This window comes from Rhinatrema bivittatum, chromosome 18 (genome assembly GCF_901001135.1).
Source record: "Rhinatrema bivittatum chromosome 18, aRhiBiv1.1, whole genome shotgun sequence".
Classification (NCBI taxonomy): domain Eukaryota; kingdom Metazoa; phylum Chordata; class Amphibia; order Gymnophiona; family Rhinatrematidae; genus Rhinatrema; species Rhinatrema bivittatum.
Genome location: NC_042632.1, coordinates 2,153,483 through 2,170,617, shown reverse-complemented (window position 1 = coordinate 2,170,617; position 17,135 = coordinate 2,153,483). Strand labels below are relative to the sequence as shown.

The 17,135-nt window shown below is 43.8% G+C and overlaps 1 protein-coding gene across 4 annotated transcripts in view; it reads left to right on the top strand.

Annotated features, from left to right (window-relative positions):
* RUFY1 (RUN and FYVE domain containing 1) overlaps positions 1–17,135 on the top strand; it is a 653,398-nt gene that overhangs the window by 435,734 nt on the left and 200,529 nt on the right. For all 4 annotated transcript variants that reach the window (XR_003853338.1, XM_029583262.1, XM_029583264.1 and 1 more), the window contains exon 13: positions 7,490–7,609. Coding sequence is in view for 3 of the 4 variants with exons in the window: in XM_029583262.1 (XP_029439122.1) it covers positions 7,490–7,609 (120 nt within the window). In the remaining variant the exon portion in view is untranslated. The remainder of the gene's footprint in view (positions 1–7,489; positions 7,610–17,135) is intronic.

Below are 17,135 nucleotides of genomic sequence, written 5' to 3'. Positions count from 1 at the left end.
ATGAGATGATGGTGCAAGGAAGAGGGATTCAGTTTTGTTAGGAACTGGGGAACCTTTTGGGGAAGGGGGAGTCTCTTCCGAAGGGATGGGCTCCACCTTAACCAGGGTGGAACCAGACTGCTGGCACTAACCTTTAAAAAGGAAATAGAGCAGCTTTTAAACTAGAACAAAGGGGAAAGCCGACAGTCGCTCAGCAGCGCATGGTTCGGAGAGAGGTATCTTCAAAGGATACTAATGATGCATTAGAATTAGGGCATCCCGACAGTGAGGTTCCAATAATTAGAAAAATAGTCCAAGTGCCTGTAACTAAAAACTCAAATGAGCTAAAAAATTCTAACTCTTCCCTATCAATTAAAAAGCAGAATGAAAATGCAAACAAAAAACAAACTTTGAAATGTTTGTATGCTAATGCCAGAAGTCTAAGAAGTAAGATGGGAGAATTAGAATGTATAGCAGTGAATGATGACATAGACTTAATTGGCATCTCAGAGACATGGTAGAAAGAGGATAACCAATGGGACAGTGCTTTACCGGGGTACAAATTATATCGCAATGACAGAGAGGAGCACCCGGGAGGAGGTGTGGCGCTTTATGTCCAGGATGGCATAGAATCCAACAGGATAAACATCCTGCATGAGACTAAATACAAAATTGAGTCTTTATGGGTAGAAATCCCTTGTGTGTCAGGGAAGACTAGATGGTGAGACAGACAGTGAAATGCTAAGAGAAATTAGGGAAGCTAACCAAATTGGTAGTGCAGTAATAATGGGAGACTTCAATTACCCCAATATAGACTGGGTAAATGTATCATCGGGTCACACTAGAGAGATAACATTCCTGGATGGAATAAATGATAGCTTTATGGAGCAATTGGTTCAGGAACCAACGAGAGAGGGAGCAATTTTAGATCTAATTCTCAGTGGAGCACAGGACTTGGTGAGAGAGGTAACGGTGGTGGGGCCGCTTGGCAATAGTGATCATAATATGATCAAATTTGATTTAATGACTGAAAGGGGAACAGTGTGCAAATCCAAGGCGCTCGTGCTAAACTTTGAAAAGGGAAACTTTGATAAAATGAGAAAAATTGTTAGAAAAAACTGAAAGGAGCGGATACAAAAGTAAAAAATGTCCAAGAGGCATGGTCATTGTTAAAAAATACCATTCTAGAAGATGTATTCCACACATTAAGAAAGGTGGAAAGAAGGCAAAACGATTACCGGCGTGGTTAAAAGGGGAGATGAAATGCGGTGGTATTATTTACTAAGGACCTTTCTCCACTTAAGTTTTAGGGGATGAAGTTACTGGCCCTCTCGCCTCAATAAACTGCCTTAGTTGATCTGTTTGGAAAAATACAAAGGTTTCTTCACCTTTCTTTAATATACACTTGCACGGGTACCTTAATAAAAAATAATAACCTAAAGAGGTTACACTTTGTCACAAAGTTAAAAATTCCTTTCTACGATACTGAGTTACCGGTGCCATATCTGGGTACAATCTCACTTCTTGATCGCAAAGTTTTACAGGAAATTTCTTAAAATAATTTCGCATAACATTCATTACGTCTTGAGTGGATATAAAAGAAATCATAAGAACTTTCCTATCTATTATATCTATAGAAGATTCGAGAAAGCCCATTAAATCTTGTATCATATTTATATTATCATTCTTAACAGCTGCCCTATTTATAAGAAATCTACAATTATTAATCGAAGGTATATTATGTTCAGAAAATCCCAGGGAAGTTGTCAAAAATCTTTTTAAAGTAATATATGGCATTTCCCCTTTAATTTGAGGATAGTTTAAGATTCTTATGTTCATTTTTCTCAGTCCATTTTCCAGCAATTCCAGACGCCGTGACGATGAAAGTTGTTCTTTAAGTATTGCTGAATTTAATGAAGCACTAGATTGAACCTTTTTCTCAATCTCACTTATTTTATTCATCATAACGGTCTCCTGTGCTTGTATACCAACTATCATTTCCTGGAGATTATAGTTTAGGGAGTCCACTTTTTTTTTCCAACCGAGTTAAAGATTGCCCCTGGGCTGCCACAAGATCCCAAATAGCTTGAAGGGTTACTACCCCTGGCCTTATTGACCCCGAAGTAGACTCACCAGGAGTTTCAGGTTGGTAGGTGTTCTCTCCAGCCTCTGGGGAAACCTCCTCCTCCAATAAAGTTTCCCTCGATGTCTCCGGCCTTCTTCCATTCCCCTCTGAGTCGATCAAAACTTGACCCGATTCAGAGCCGTCCGCTCCCTCAGGGATCTCCCCCTCCAACTCTGGCGCTTCGACGTCATCTGCCTGTGACAGAGTGGGTTCCCTGGTGTGGTCTCATTGCGCCGGGGGTGTTCTCTGGTCCGGGCTGAGGGACGTCTCCGCCAGCGACGCAGGCTGCTCTCCTGCCGCAGCGCTCGCTAAGGTCTTCTCAACTCCCTCTGAAATCACCGCCTGGGACAGGAACTGTACAATATCCAGCTGACTGGGGCCAGGTAAGGGTTCTGGAGGGAAAACCCTTACTTTCCCCTTTCTCTTCGAAGGCATATCGGCGAAAAATTATCTTTTTTTAAAAGCGTAGAGAGAGCTGGCGTTCCACTGCCCCACTATGCCGCCATCTTGGTTCCGCATTTCTATGTCAAGCCTATTTCCTTAAGTTTTTTCTTTCTTTTCTCCTGATAAATTTATTTTTGTCCGCCTTCCGATAAAGATTTCTGTTTGTATGTAATAGTTTGAAAATCCTTTAATAGTGCATAGGTAAAATGTAAAGTTTGATTATTGCTAAATTTAATTACTGTCAGATGTAAATGGAAGGTTTGAAAGATGTTTGTTATTTTTTTTGATTATGGAAGGATTATTCAATCTGTATTGGGACCCTTACTTTTCAATATATTTATAAATGATCTGGAAAGAAATACAACGAGTGAGATAATCAAATTTGCAGATGATACAAAATTGTTCAGAGTAGTTAAATCACAAGCAGATTGTGATAAATTGCAGAAAGACCTTGTGAGACTGGAAAATTGGGCATCCAAATGGCAGATGAAATTTAATGTGGATAAGTGCAAGGTGATGCATATAGGGAAAAATAACCCATGCTATAATTACACAATGTTGGGTTCCATTCTAGGTGCTACAACCCAAGAAAGAGATCTAGGTGTCATAGTGGATAACACATTGAAATCGTCAGTTCAGTGTGCTGCGGCAGTCAAAAAAGCAACAGAATGTTGGGAATTATTAGAAAGGGAATGGTGAATAAAACGGAAAATGTCATAATGCCTCTGTATCGCTCCATGGTGAGACCGCCGCATCTCAGAAAAGATATAATTGCGATGGAAAAGGTACAGAGAAGGGTTACCAAAATGATAAGGGGAATGGAACAGCTCCCCTATGAGGAAAGACTAAAGAGGTTAGTACTTTTCAGCTTGGAGAAGAGACGGCTGAGGGGGGATATGATAGAGATGTTTAAAATCATGAAAGGTCTAGAACGGGTAGATATGAATCGGTTATTTACTCTTTCGGATAGTAGAAAGACTAGGGGGCACTCCATGAAGTTAGCATGGGACACATTTAAAACTAATCGGAGAAAGTTCTTTTTTACTCAACGCACAATTAAACTCTGGAATTTGTTGCCAGAGGATGTGATTAGTGCAGTTAGTATAGCTGTGTTTAAAAAAGGATTGGATAAGTTCTTGGAGGAGAAGTCCATTACTTGCTATTAAGTTCACTTAGAGAATAGCCACTGCCATTAGCAATGGTAACATGGAATAGACTTAGTTTTTGGGTACTTGCCAGGTTCTTATGGCCTGGATTGGCTACTGTTGGAAACAGGATGCTGGGCTTGATGGACCCTTGGTCTGACCCAGTATGGCATTTTCTTATGTTCTTACTCCAAGTCTCACCTCTGCCCGTCTCCTCAGCTGGGCTTTATCGGGGCCAGATTGGGCATGGCGCAGGCAAAGCGTTTTTACCTGGGGATCATGCTCTCAACCTCGCCTCGCTAACAGCCTTTGTCTGCACCAGCCAGCAGGTGACTGCTCGCCTTCTGTTCCGTTTACTGGGCCATATGGCAGCTTCTGTCCACGTCACCCCTCTTGCCCATCTGTGCATGTGTAGGGCTCTATGGTCACAAAGGTGACAGGCCTCCCAGGACCTCGATACTTGCATTGCTATCACGGCGCCTCTGCAGGAGTCACTGTCCTGTTGGGAAGACCTCTCCAACTTGGAGAGGTGATTTCCCTTCCAAACTGCTCTGCCCATGGTGATCCTCATAACCAGCACCTCTCCTCAAGGCTGGGGAGCCCATGTGGAGGGCGTCCACATGCAGGGTCTCTGGACAGCTCCCAAAGCCCACTGTCAAATAAACTTTCTGGAAATTCAGGTGATCTGTTACGCCTTGTGGGCATTCAGAGACCGGTTATTGTGCAAGGAAGTCCTGATCTGGACAGACAATCAAGTAGCGATGTGATATATCAACAAACAGGGAGGCACAGACTTGTTCCTCCTCTGTCTCGAGGCGGTGCATGTGTGGACCTGGGCCCTATCACAGGGGATGTTGCTGTGGGTGATATACCTGCCTAGACATCTGAAAGTGCTGGCGGACCGCCTGAGTCGCTCCTTCCAGCCACACGAGTGGTCCCTCAACCCGGAGATAGCAGCCAGGCTGTTTTGTTGGTGGGTTACACAAGATGTGGACCTTTTTGCCTCCCCACACAATCACAAGGTGAGCAGGTTCTGCTTCTTCTTGTCCAGAGGCGGGCATCTGGCCTGCAATGCCTTCTCCCTTCATTGGGGGAGAGGCCTATTGTATGCGTACCCTCTTCTACCGCTCCTCTTCAAGACGCTGCTGAAACTTCAACAGACAGAGGGACCATGATCCTCATGGTGAGCTTTTGGCCCTGACAGGTCTGCTTCCCGCTTCTGCAGGACCTGTTGGTCAAGGCCCCCATCCGGCTGGGAACTGTGCCCGATCTGATCTTACAAAATCAGGGTGCTCTGCGCCATCCAGACCTCCAGGAATTGCTGCTGACGGCCTGGATGTTGAGCGTGTAGTCCTTCAGCCCTTGGCCCTTTCGGACAGTCTCTCCCAGGTGCTGGTGGCTTCTAGGACGCCTTCCACCAGGAAGTCATACTGCCTGAAGTGGAAAAGATTTTCTGTCTAGTGTGTGGGGCGTGGCTTGGATCCTTTCACATTTCCCCTGCCCCAGCTGTTGAGGAACTTGTGGCACGTTTCCGAGTCTAGGCTTCAAACCATCTTGGTCAGGGTTCACCTAAGTGCTGATGGTACAGCCCCTAGTAGGTCGTTTTATGAGGGGCCTGCTCCAGCTAAAGCTCTCTGTTTGGCCTCCTGTTACGTCCTGGGACCTCAACATTGTCCTGGTGCGGCTCATGCATCCTCCCTTTGAGCTGCTGCATTCTTACAACCCAAAGTTCCTCACTTGGAAAGTTATTTTCCTGGTGGCGATTACTTCGGCTCGTAGAGTCAGTGAGCTTCAGGCCCTGGTGGACATACCCACCATACACAAGGTTGTGACTGATTTCCACCTTAATCAGTTCATCTTTTTACCCACCTTCTTTCTGAGGCCTTATTCCCACCCAGGGGAATGGGCTTTTCATACCTTGGACTGCAAAAGGGCCTTGGCTTTTTATTTAGATCGCATAGCCGGCCATAGGCAGTCCACTCAGCTCTTTGTGTCTTTCAATTCCAACAGGCTGGGAGTAGCAGTGGATAAGCAGACCTTATCCAACTGGCTGGCGGAGTGCATCACCTTCTGCTATGTGCAAGCAGGCCTTCTACATGGCTCACTCTGTACAGGCCATGGCGACATCGGTGGCCCATTTGCGAGCAGTCCCCGTCATCGAAATTTGCTGGGCCGCAACCTGGAGTTCTCTTCACACATTTGTGGCTCACTACTGCCTGGACAAGGATGGGCGTCAGGACAGTTCTTTTGGTCAATCCGTCCTGCTCAATCTGTTCCAGACCTGAACTCATCTCTTCCTGTTTCGTGCCTCTGTGGACACCAGACAGTCCTCTGCTGTCCTACAGTGCCACAGTTGTCGTTGTGCCCATTGGCATTTTGTGCGGTCACTGTTGGTCTCTCCTTCTACGGGACCAGTCTGGAGCTTGGTATTCAGCCACATGTGAGGACTACCATCCTGCTTGTCCTAGGAGAAAGCGCAGCTGCTTACCTGTAACAGGTGTTCTAGGACAGAAGTATGTTAGTCCTCAGGAATTCCGCCCACCTCTCCACGGAGTTGGGTTCCCCCTTTAGTTTGTTGTTTTATTTTTCGCTTGTATTTTTTTCTATGTTACGAGACTGAAGGGGGACCTCGCATGGATGCATGGATAGCTGCATGCTGGGAATGCTCGGTGTGCTGGTCAAAGCTTCTAGAAACTTTCATAAAAGTTTTCCGTGCCGGGCTCCATGAGATGATGTCACCCATATGTGAGGACTAACATCCTGCAGTCCTAGGAGAACACCTGTTACACGTGAGCAACTGTGCTTTCAGCTTGGAGAAGCAACATCTTATTTTATAGATGTCTATAAATTAATGAATGGAGTGGAATGGGTAAACGTGAATCAGTTGTTTACTGTTTCAAAAAGTACAAAGACTGGGGAGAATTTTCTAGGAAATAGTTCTCTGCTTCAATGGCAGGGGAGAAAGACTGATACTTCACGCATATCCAGCATAGCTCTCTGCTTCAGCGGCAGGGGGAATGAAGAAAAGTGGATATATATACAGACAACAACCAACAAGGACTGAATTACATAGTCTGGATAAACAAATAAGCTTGGGTGTAGTTTGCTTATTGTGGCCGTTACTACCCCTAACTAATTAAGCTAGATATTTCACTTAGATGCAGTTCCAACACTGCTCTCTACAGTAATGGTGGGGGTGGAAGGGAAATAGAACCGAAAGGTTACTAAGAGCCAAGAGAAACAGATAAGTATGAGAAAAAAAAAGTGCGAAGCTTGCTGAGCAGACTGGATGGGCCGTTTGGTCTTCTGCCGTCATTTCTATGTTTCTATACATTTAAGACAAATAGGAAAAAATATTTTTTTACTCTATGCATAATTAAACTCTGGAATTCTTTGCCAGAGGACATGGTAAAAGCTGTTAGCATCGCTGGGTTTAAAAAACATGTGGACAAGTTCCTGGAAGAAAAGTCCATAAACTATTATTAAGGTGGACTTGGGGAAATCCACAGCTTATGGATTGGGCATAAGCAACATGGAATCTATCAACCTTTTGGGATCCAGCCAGGTACTTGTGACCTGGATTGGCCACTGCTGAAAATAAGATGGATTTTTGGTCTGACCCAGTGTGGCTTATTGTATGTTCTTATTAATATGTTTAAAAAGAGACAAAAGAAGTAAACAATGTTAATATCAAGAAGAGTAATGAATCATTACACTGTTTATTCAGACTTGATATACCATCTATATAAAGATAGTAATACAATGTAAAATATTAATCATTTTATTTATATTATAGATTCCAAGAATTCGAAAAGGCTAGACAGGAAGCTGAACAAAACAATCAAAAGATGAAGCATGAATTTGGTGAGAAGGTTAACGCTTCAGAGCAACATCTTGCAGAGTTGGACAACCAATGGTAGGAGATTGATGTGCTTCTCACTTGTAAAAATTAACAAGAAATGTTTTTAAATGTGTATTTTATTTTGAAGAAAATTTGTGGCATTAAGAAAATGTCATGCAAAATTAATAAAGTTTAAAAGCTTTGGAAAGGCTAAACTTGTCTTAATTTTACATTATAGGAAAAGAGTCTTGCTTCATTTCTGTCCAGAAGTCTAGAATAGGAATGGGATTATGGAGTTCTTCCACAAATATACAGTCCTGAGAAAAAGTCTGTGAATTCCCTAAGGTGATCAGTATTTTAGCACAATGTAAACATAATTTTAGCACAATTTTCACACAAAACATGATTTGGTCCCCCCTAAATAAGAGAAAGATAACACCATTGAATAAACAGGTCAGATAAAAATATTTTGATTTATTCAACATGAAGATTTAGTAGTAAGTATCCTTGTATGAAAAGGTATGTGAATCTATCATTCAGTAACTGATGGGACCTCCTTTAGTAAAAATAAATTAATAATTTCCTGTGACTGTAGTTCAGTCTCTCACCTCACCCTTGAGGAATTTTAGCCCATTCTTCCATATAGAATTGTTTCGTTTGAGCTGGTCAGTACAAGAGTTACACTGTGAATTATGGGAAGTTTTTTGTCTACACTAGAGGGCTTCCTTTTGAGAGAAGGTTTTTTTTTTAATTTTATTGATTAAAATGCATTACATTGTCAGATGAATTCTGCAAAAACAAGGTAAACAATACAAATTTCAAAAAATGTGCATCTGACCTAAAAGAAGTACAAAGGATAGTCATATAGAAGTTAGAACTTTGTGCAATCTTTATTTCATTTTAGAAATGAGCTCTAGAAATTAAAATAGGAAAAACAATTTATTGGATGTCACTATTTGTTTTAACCTACCTAAACCACAGTTAACCAAAAAAGGTGGGTTTTTTTTTTAAAGAAAATGTTCCCAGACCTTGGGCACATTAGGGTAAAACTCCCACAGCTGACAGATAATGATTTCCATTGTTTACACATGCCAAAGTAGTCACAAGCACCCAATCAAAGAGGGAGAAGATGATGATCTCCACTGACAATGCAACATTACGCCTGGCTATGACTAACAAGAAATTAGCCAGACCAATACATCCCGTCTCCTGTCACTCAACCAACAGTATAACTAAAGGATCATAAGGCAGTTTAATACCTGTGAAGTGGTAAATCCAAGAAAGAATCTCAGACCAATAAACTTTTCTCTTGGGACATATCCACCAAATAAGGTACCTCAACCCTCACACTCACGCCAATCTTTCTTATGACCCATTAGACCCATCTTTTTTAAATTGTCTGGTTATCCCAGGACAAGCAGGATGCTAGTCCTCACATATGGGTGACATGAGTAATGGAGCCCTATGTACGGAAAACTTCTTTAAAAGTTTCTATGAAACTTTTGAATGGCACCGGAGTGCCTACTGAGCATGCCCAGCATGCCATGATATTCCCTGCCACAGGGGTCTCTCTTCAGTCTTCTTTTTTCCGCGAAGCCGTTAGCATCGCGGGTTAATAGGAGCCTGAGGTGATTTTCACCTTGTACAAAAATTTATCAAAAAATTGTTTGCCGCAGGGGTTTTTCAATTTATTACCAAGGGTAACTTTTTTGGTTATCGATTCCCGGCTGGGAGCGATAATTTCGGGGGTTTTTGCCGTCGACGGCCGTCCGGCGCCATGGCCTCCGGTTTCAAAAAGTGCCCAAACTGCACAAGAACAATGTCCATTACGGACCCGCATTTTGAATGTGTTCTTTGCTTAGGCAAAGACCACGATATTCAAAAGTGCAAATCTTGTGCTGAAATGACTAGTAAAGGTCGTCGTCTGAGGGCTGAGAAAATGGAACAACTTTTTTCCATTCAGCTCCTTCCACGGGCATCGACTTCAGCGCAGTCCTCTCCAACGGCTTCCGTTCGTCAGCTTTTGCTCAAGAAAAAACAACCGGAAGCGGGAGATGCCTCGGCCTCTTCCCAGTCGATATCCTCAAAAGCATCGACTTCAGGCAGCGATAAACAGAAGGAGAAGCATCGCCATCGACATCGGAGGCGACAAGATACGATGACCGAAGAGACATCCACAGGTACGGCCTCTCCGGCTAAGAAAGCCCGAACGGAGAAAGAGGCTACAAGGCCTACTGAAAGGCGTTCCCCACCGATATCGGTGCTGGGTTCCGAACCTCCTCAGGGCTCTGAGGGGGTGTCGGCATCGCCTCCACCGCCTCCCTCCACAGCTGCTCTGTTTTCATCAGCTGCGTGAGAGGAACTTGACTCCCTGATACGTCAAGCGGTGCAACAAGCGCTACGTGAGGCGATTCCACCATCGATGCCGGTGCCATCCCCATCAATGCCGGTGCCATCACCATCCATGCCGGTGCCTTCACCATCGACGCCCATTCCGTCGATTCCGAGGTCACCGGCGATGCCAGCGGAACCGGAGTCGATTCCTCTCCCGGTAAAGTTACCGATGCCGCACACATCGCCACCGATTCCTTCCTCGGTGCCAGCGACACCAGCGCCGGTTCCTCCTAAGGATGTCACAGTGCTACAGCCAGTCCTTAACAAACTGGACTCACTTTTGGATATCCTTACGAAGCAGATGCCTCGGGACCCGGTACCAGTACCGTCTGAATTACCAAGGCGTTTACCATTGGACTCAGTCCCAGGCCCCTCAGGAGTACCACGACCTACTAGGCCTCGTTCGCCGACTCCATTGTATCCTCAAGAACCACCTCAGGATACAGGAGACACCACCTCAGATTTTACTTCGGACGAAGAGATATTTTCAAATCCTTCTCCTCCAATAGACCATAGAAAATCTCCACCGGAAGACCTCTCATTTACTAACTTTGTTAGGGAAATGGCGGAGACTATTCCTTTCGCAATCCAAACGGAAGTAGATGAGAGACAGAAGACTTTGGAGGTCCTCCAATTCGTAGACCCTCCCAAAGAATTATTGGCAATCCCAGTGCATGAGGTATTCCAAGATTTACAGCACAGAATATGGGAACACCCAAGTTCTGTATCATCCGTGAACAAGAGGGCTGACGCCACTTATCTGGTACAACCTGCTCCAGGATTCCAGAGATCTCAATTGCCTCATCAATCAGTGGTGGTTGAATCTGCGCAAAAGAAGGCAAAAAGGCAAAAGTCTCATGCTTCCCTATCACCTGGGAAAGAAAGAAAGCAGATTCCTGGACAGCCTAGGGAAAAAGATATTTCAGGGTTCCATGCTGGTCTCAAGGATTGCTTCTTACCAGCTCTATATGAACCAATACCAGCGAAACCTATGGAAACAGGTTCAGGAGCTCTCGCTTTCCCTTCCAGAGCAGTTTCAGGAATCGCTACAAAATGTGGTACACAAAGGCCTTGACTCGGGCAAGCATGAAGTTCGAGCAACTTATGATTGCTATGAAACAGCAGCACGCTTGTCAGCATCCGGCATAGCGGCCAGAAGGTGGGCATGGCTGAAGGCCTCTGATCTTCGTCCAGAGGTTCAGGAACATTTATCGGACCTGCCTTGTCTAGGGGATAACCTCTTTGGGGAGAAGATTAAGGAAGCGGTGGCAACCTTACGAGACCACACCGAAACCTTAAAGCAATTATCCTCTCAAACTCAGGAAACTCACACTTCTACCAAGAAGTATCCCAGACGGGACACTCGCCGACCATACTACCGTCCACGTCGGTACTATCCCCCAGCAGGTAGACCAAGGGCTAACCGCCCAACACAACGCCAACAACCTAGGCAGAGGCCAGCAAGACCTCAGCCACCTCCGCAAACCACAACTACTTCTGGTTTCTGAACAGCACCAGAGAGCAGCAGCCAGTCCAACCCATTTCCAGAAGCACCAGTAGGAGGCCGCATACAGTACTTCCACAACTATTGGACCTCCATTACCACCGACCAGTGGGTGTTATCCATCACCACTCACGGTTACAAACTGGATTTCCTAACTCTCCCAACAGAAAATCCACCATTACCATCTTCGACAATAAATCAACATTCCATAATTCTGCACACAGAATTATCCACCCTTTTGAGAGCCAGGGCCATAGAACCATTCCCTGGGCCTCAAAAAGGCAGAGGATTCTACTCCAGATATTTCCTCATTCCAAAGAAAACAGGAGGCCTACGTCCTATTCTAGACCTCAGAAATCTCAACAAATTTCTCAAGAAAGAAAAGTTCAGAATGGTGTCCCTAGGCACCATTCTTCCTCTTCTCCAAAGGGGAGATTGGCTCTGCTCTCTGGATCTTCAAGATGCGTACGCTCACATTCCCATTTATCCTCCTCATCGCCAGTACCTGAGATTTCGAGTACTAAATCAACATTTCCAATACAGGGTACTACCGTTCGGCCTTGCGTCTGCACCACGAGTGTTCTCAAAATGTATGGCTGTCGCAGTGGCACACCTCCACAAGCAAAGAGTGCATGTGTTCCCTTATCTGGACGATTGGCTCATCAAGAGTCCATCGAAAGAAGGAGCTCTCACTTCTCTCGAGCTCACAATCCAAGTGCTGCACTCCTTGGGATTTCTAATCAACTACCAAAAATCCCATCTGTCACCAACTCATCTCATACAGTTCATAGGTGCGAAACTGAACACTACATTAGCAATGGCTTTTCTTCCAAAAGATCGTGCTCAAACACTGGTTCGGTTGACTCATGATCTTCGCAACCACACCCAAGTTACAGCTCACCAGTGCCTCATTCTTCTAGGGCACATGGCTTCCACGGTTCACGTAACTCCCATGGCCAGATTAACCATGCGGCTACTACAGTGGACACTGAAAACTCAGTGGATTCAAGCCACTCAGCAAATGTCCACGCCCGTTTGTGTAACTCCAGAACTCAGATCTGCACTTCTCTGGTGGACATCAATGAACAACCTGCTCAAAGGCCTACCTTTCCAGCAGCCGATTCCACAAGTGACCTTGACTACAGATGCATCCACCTTAGGGTGGGGAGCACACATTGGTCATCTAAAGACACAGGGCAAGTGGACAAAACTCGAAGCTTCTTTTCAAATAAACTTCCTAGAGCTTCGAGCTATACGTTATGCGCTTCATGCGTTCAAGGACTGCCTTTCACACAAAACTGTTCTCATCCAAACGGACAACACAGTAGCCATGTGGTACATCAACAAACAAGGGGGGACGGGTTCTTATCTCCTTTGTCAAGAAGCAGCACAGATTTGGGACTGGGCCCTAATACACTCAATTCTTCTACGGGCCACCTACCTAGCAGGCATCCACAACACAGTAGCGGATCGCCTCAGTCGTCAGTTCCAACCACACGAATGGTCCTTGGATCCAACAATAGCATTCCAAATCTTCCAACGCTGGGGTCAACCGACGATAGATCTCTTTGCATCCCAGCTCAACTACAAAGTGAACAATTACTGCTCTCGCCTTCGGCAGCACAACAGCCTACCAAAGGACACATTTGCTCGCCCTTGGAATACAGGCCTGTTATACGCGTATCCTCCAATACCGCTCATAACCAAAACACTAGTGAAACTACAACAGGACAAAGGGACCATGATACTCATAGCCCCATATTGGCCTCGACAAGTGTGGTTCCCCATTCTGCTAGATCTATCAGTCAGGGATCCTATTCGTCTAGGAGTAGCTCCCAATCTCATAACTCAGGAACAGGGTCAGTTGCGCCATCCCAACCTTCAATCCCTGTCCCTGACAGCATGGATGTTGAAAGCTTGATCTTACGACCTCTCAACCTTCCATCCGCTATATCTCAAGTACTGATAGCTTCCCGTAAACCTTCCACTAGAAAGAATTATTCCTACAAATGGAAACGGTTTACTCTGTGGTGCACTCAGAAAGATTTAGATCCTTTCACTTGCCCCACTACCTCACTACTAGATTACCTTTACCATCTCTCAGACTCTGGTCTTAAGACATCATCTGTAAGGGTACATTTAAGTGCAATCTCAGCTTATCATAATAAGTGGGGAGATGCATCGATCTCCACGCAGCCTCTCGTCAGTAAATTCATGAGAGGCCTAACTCACATTAAACCTCCAGTTCATTCCCCAAGCATACCATGGGACCTGAACGTAGTATGAACCAGGCTTATGCGTTCTCCATTTGAACCCATAAATACCTGTGACCTTAAATACCTTACTTGGAAAACGGTATTTCTCATAGCCATCACTTCCGCCAGAAGGGTCAGTGAATTACAAGCACTAGTCACATACGAACCTTTTACAAAGTTCTTACATCACAGGGTAGTCCTACGGACACATCCAAAGTTCCTTCCTAAGATTGTCAGGGAATTTCACTTAAATCAATCAATAGTTTTACCTACATTCTTTCCTAGGCCTCATTCCCACCAAGGTGAAAGAGCCCTACATACGTTGGACTGTAAGCGTGCGCTCTCCTTCTATTTGAACCGCACTACAGCCCACAGAAAATCCAGTCAGCTGTTTGTATCCTATGATCCAAACAAACCAGGCAAAGCAGTGGGTAAGCATACTCTGTCAAAATGGCTAGCAGATTGCATTCAATTTTGTTATGAAAAAGCAGGCCTTACTCTTCAAGGGCGAGTAAACGCACACTCAGTCAGAGCAATGTCAGCCTCAGTAGCACACCTTCTCTCTGTGCCGATTCTGGACATTTGTAAAGCAGCAACATGGAGTTCTCTTCACACCTTTGCAGCTCACTACTGCTTAGACAAGGAAGGAAGACAAGATTCAGCATATGGACAATCCGTCTTAAAGAACTTGTTTCCAGTATAATCCCAACTCCTTCTACATCCAACCTGCTGTGATATCGGCTGATTCATTTCAACAACAATACCTCACGGTTACTTCAGCACAAAATGACTCAGCCTCTAGCTTGCTATTCACCCATATGTGAGGACTAGCATCCTGCTTGTCCTGGGATAAAGCAAAATTGCTTACCTTGTAATAGGTGTTATCCCAGGACAGCAGGATGTAGTCCTCACGAAACCCACCCGCCACCCCGCTGAGTTGGGTCCGTTACGTTTTATTATTTTATTTTTGGCTAACGCTTATTGCTACAAAACAAGACTGAAGAGAGACCCCTGTGGCAGGGAATATCATGGCATGCTGGGCATGCTCAGTAGGCACTCCGGTGCCATTCAAAAGTTTCATAGAAACTTTTAAAGAAGTTTTCCGTACATAGGGCTCCATTACTCATGTCACCCATATGTGAGGACTACATCCTGCTGTCCTGGGATAACACCTATTACAAGGTAAGCAATTTTGCTTTATAATACCATTGATACAGGATTTATATCCATTTTCCTGAGTGGTAGCACATATAATTCCCCTTTTTAAGTTGACAAAAAATTACTTTCCAGCTCATAAGAACATAAGAATATGCCATACTGGGTCAGACCAAGGGTCCATCAAGCCCCAGCATCCTGTTTCCAACAGTGGCCAATCCAGGCCATAAGAACCTGGCAAGTACCCAAAAATTAAGTCTATTCCATGTTACCGTCGCTAGTAATAGCAGTGGCCATTTTCTAAGTCAACTTAATTAATAGCAGGTAATGGACTTCTCCTCCAAGAACTTATCCAATCCTTTTTTAAACACAGCTATACTAACTGCACTAACCACATCCTCTGGCAACAAATTCCAGGGTTTAATTGTGCATTGAGTAAAAAAGAACTTTCTCTGATTAGATTTAAATGTGCCACATGCTAACTTCATGAAGTGCCCCCCAGTCTTTCTATTATCCGAAAGTGTAAATAACCGATTCACATCTACCCATTCTAGACCTCTCATGATTTTAAACACCTCTATCATATTCCCCCTCAGCCGTCTCTTCTCCAAGCTGAAAAGTCCTAACCTCTTTAGTCTTTCCTCATAGGGGAGCTGTTCCATTCCCCTTATCATTTTGGTAGCCCTTCTCTGTACCTTCTCCATCGCAATTATATCTTTTTTGAAATGCAGCGACCAGAATTGTATACAGTATTTAAGGTGCGGTCTCACCATGGAGCGATACAGAGGCATTATGACATTTTCTGTTTTATTCACCATTCCCTTTCTAATAATTCCCAACATTCTGTTTGCTTTTTTGACTGCCGCAGCACACTGAACCGACGATTTCAATGTGTTATCCACTATGACGCCTAGATCTCTTTCTTGGGTTGTAGCACCTAATATGGAACCTAACTTTGTGTAACTTTAGCATGGGTTATTTTTCCCTATATGCATCACCTTGCACTTATCCACATTAAATTTCATCTGCCATTTGGATGCCCAATTTTCCAGTCTCACAAGGTCTTCCTGCAATTTATCACAATCTGCTTGTGATTTAACTACTCTGAACAATTTTGTGTCATCTGCAAATTTGATTATCTCACTCGTCGTATTTCTTTCCAGATCATTTATAAATATATTGAAAAGTAAGGGTCCCAATACAGATCCCTGAGGCACTCCACTGCCCATTCCCTTTCACTGAGAAAATTGTCCATTTAATCCTACTCTCTGTTTCCTGTCTTTTAGCCAGTTTGCAATCCACGAAAGGACATCGCCACCTATCCCATGACTTTTTACTTTTCCTAGAAGCCTCTCATGAGGAACTTTGTCAAACGCCTTCTGAAAATCCAAGTACACTACATCTACCAGTTCACCTTTATCCACATGTTTATTAACTCCTTCAAAAAAGTGAAGCAGATTTGTGAGGCAAGACTTGCCTTGGGTAAAGCCATGCTGACTTTGTTCCATTAAACCATGTCTTTCTATATGTTCTGTGATTTTGATGTTTAGAACACTTTCCACTATTTTCCACTAGTTTCCCTTTTGAAAGTTTAGCACGAGAGCCGTGGATTTGCATACTGTTCCTCTTCCAGTCATTAATTCAAATTTGCTCAAATCCATTATCCCGTCTCCAAAATATTTTCCCATTTCCTCTTTATTTTCCTAATTGCATCATCATTTTCTTGTGATAGCAAAAGTTTATATAACTTGGAAATAAGGCCTTTACTCTCATAGGGACCTAGAGCCAATTGTGCAAATGCTGTCAATTCCCTGCTACAGGCATTTTTAAAAGCTTTTTGTAGAAAGCTTTTAAGTTGTGTAGGTATTAAAACACTGGAAGCCTATTAGTATTTCCTAATTTTTATTTATTTATTTTTAACTTTTATATACCGAGGTTCCTATATGGGATACAGATCACTCCGGTTTACAAAAAACTACAACTTCGCTCACAGGCAGTACATAAAACAAGTAAATACAAGAACTGATACAGCTAGCACAAAAAACAAGTGAATGCAAAAAATGGTACAAGGAACTTAAAACTGAGACAGTCTATGATAAGATGCTTAAGATATGATACCTAACTTATGATATGAATTTGACTACAAAGTCTATGATATGATACGTTCCGGGGACTGGGGCAGAAAACTTGATGGGAGAGTAAATACAATCAAAAAGAAGCGTGTATCGTGTACTAGAAAAGGTGATGAAAATTGGATTAGATTATGCACAATTACAATGGGTGAATGTACATG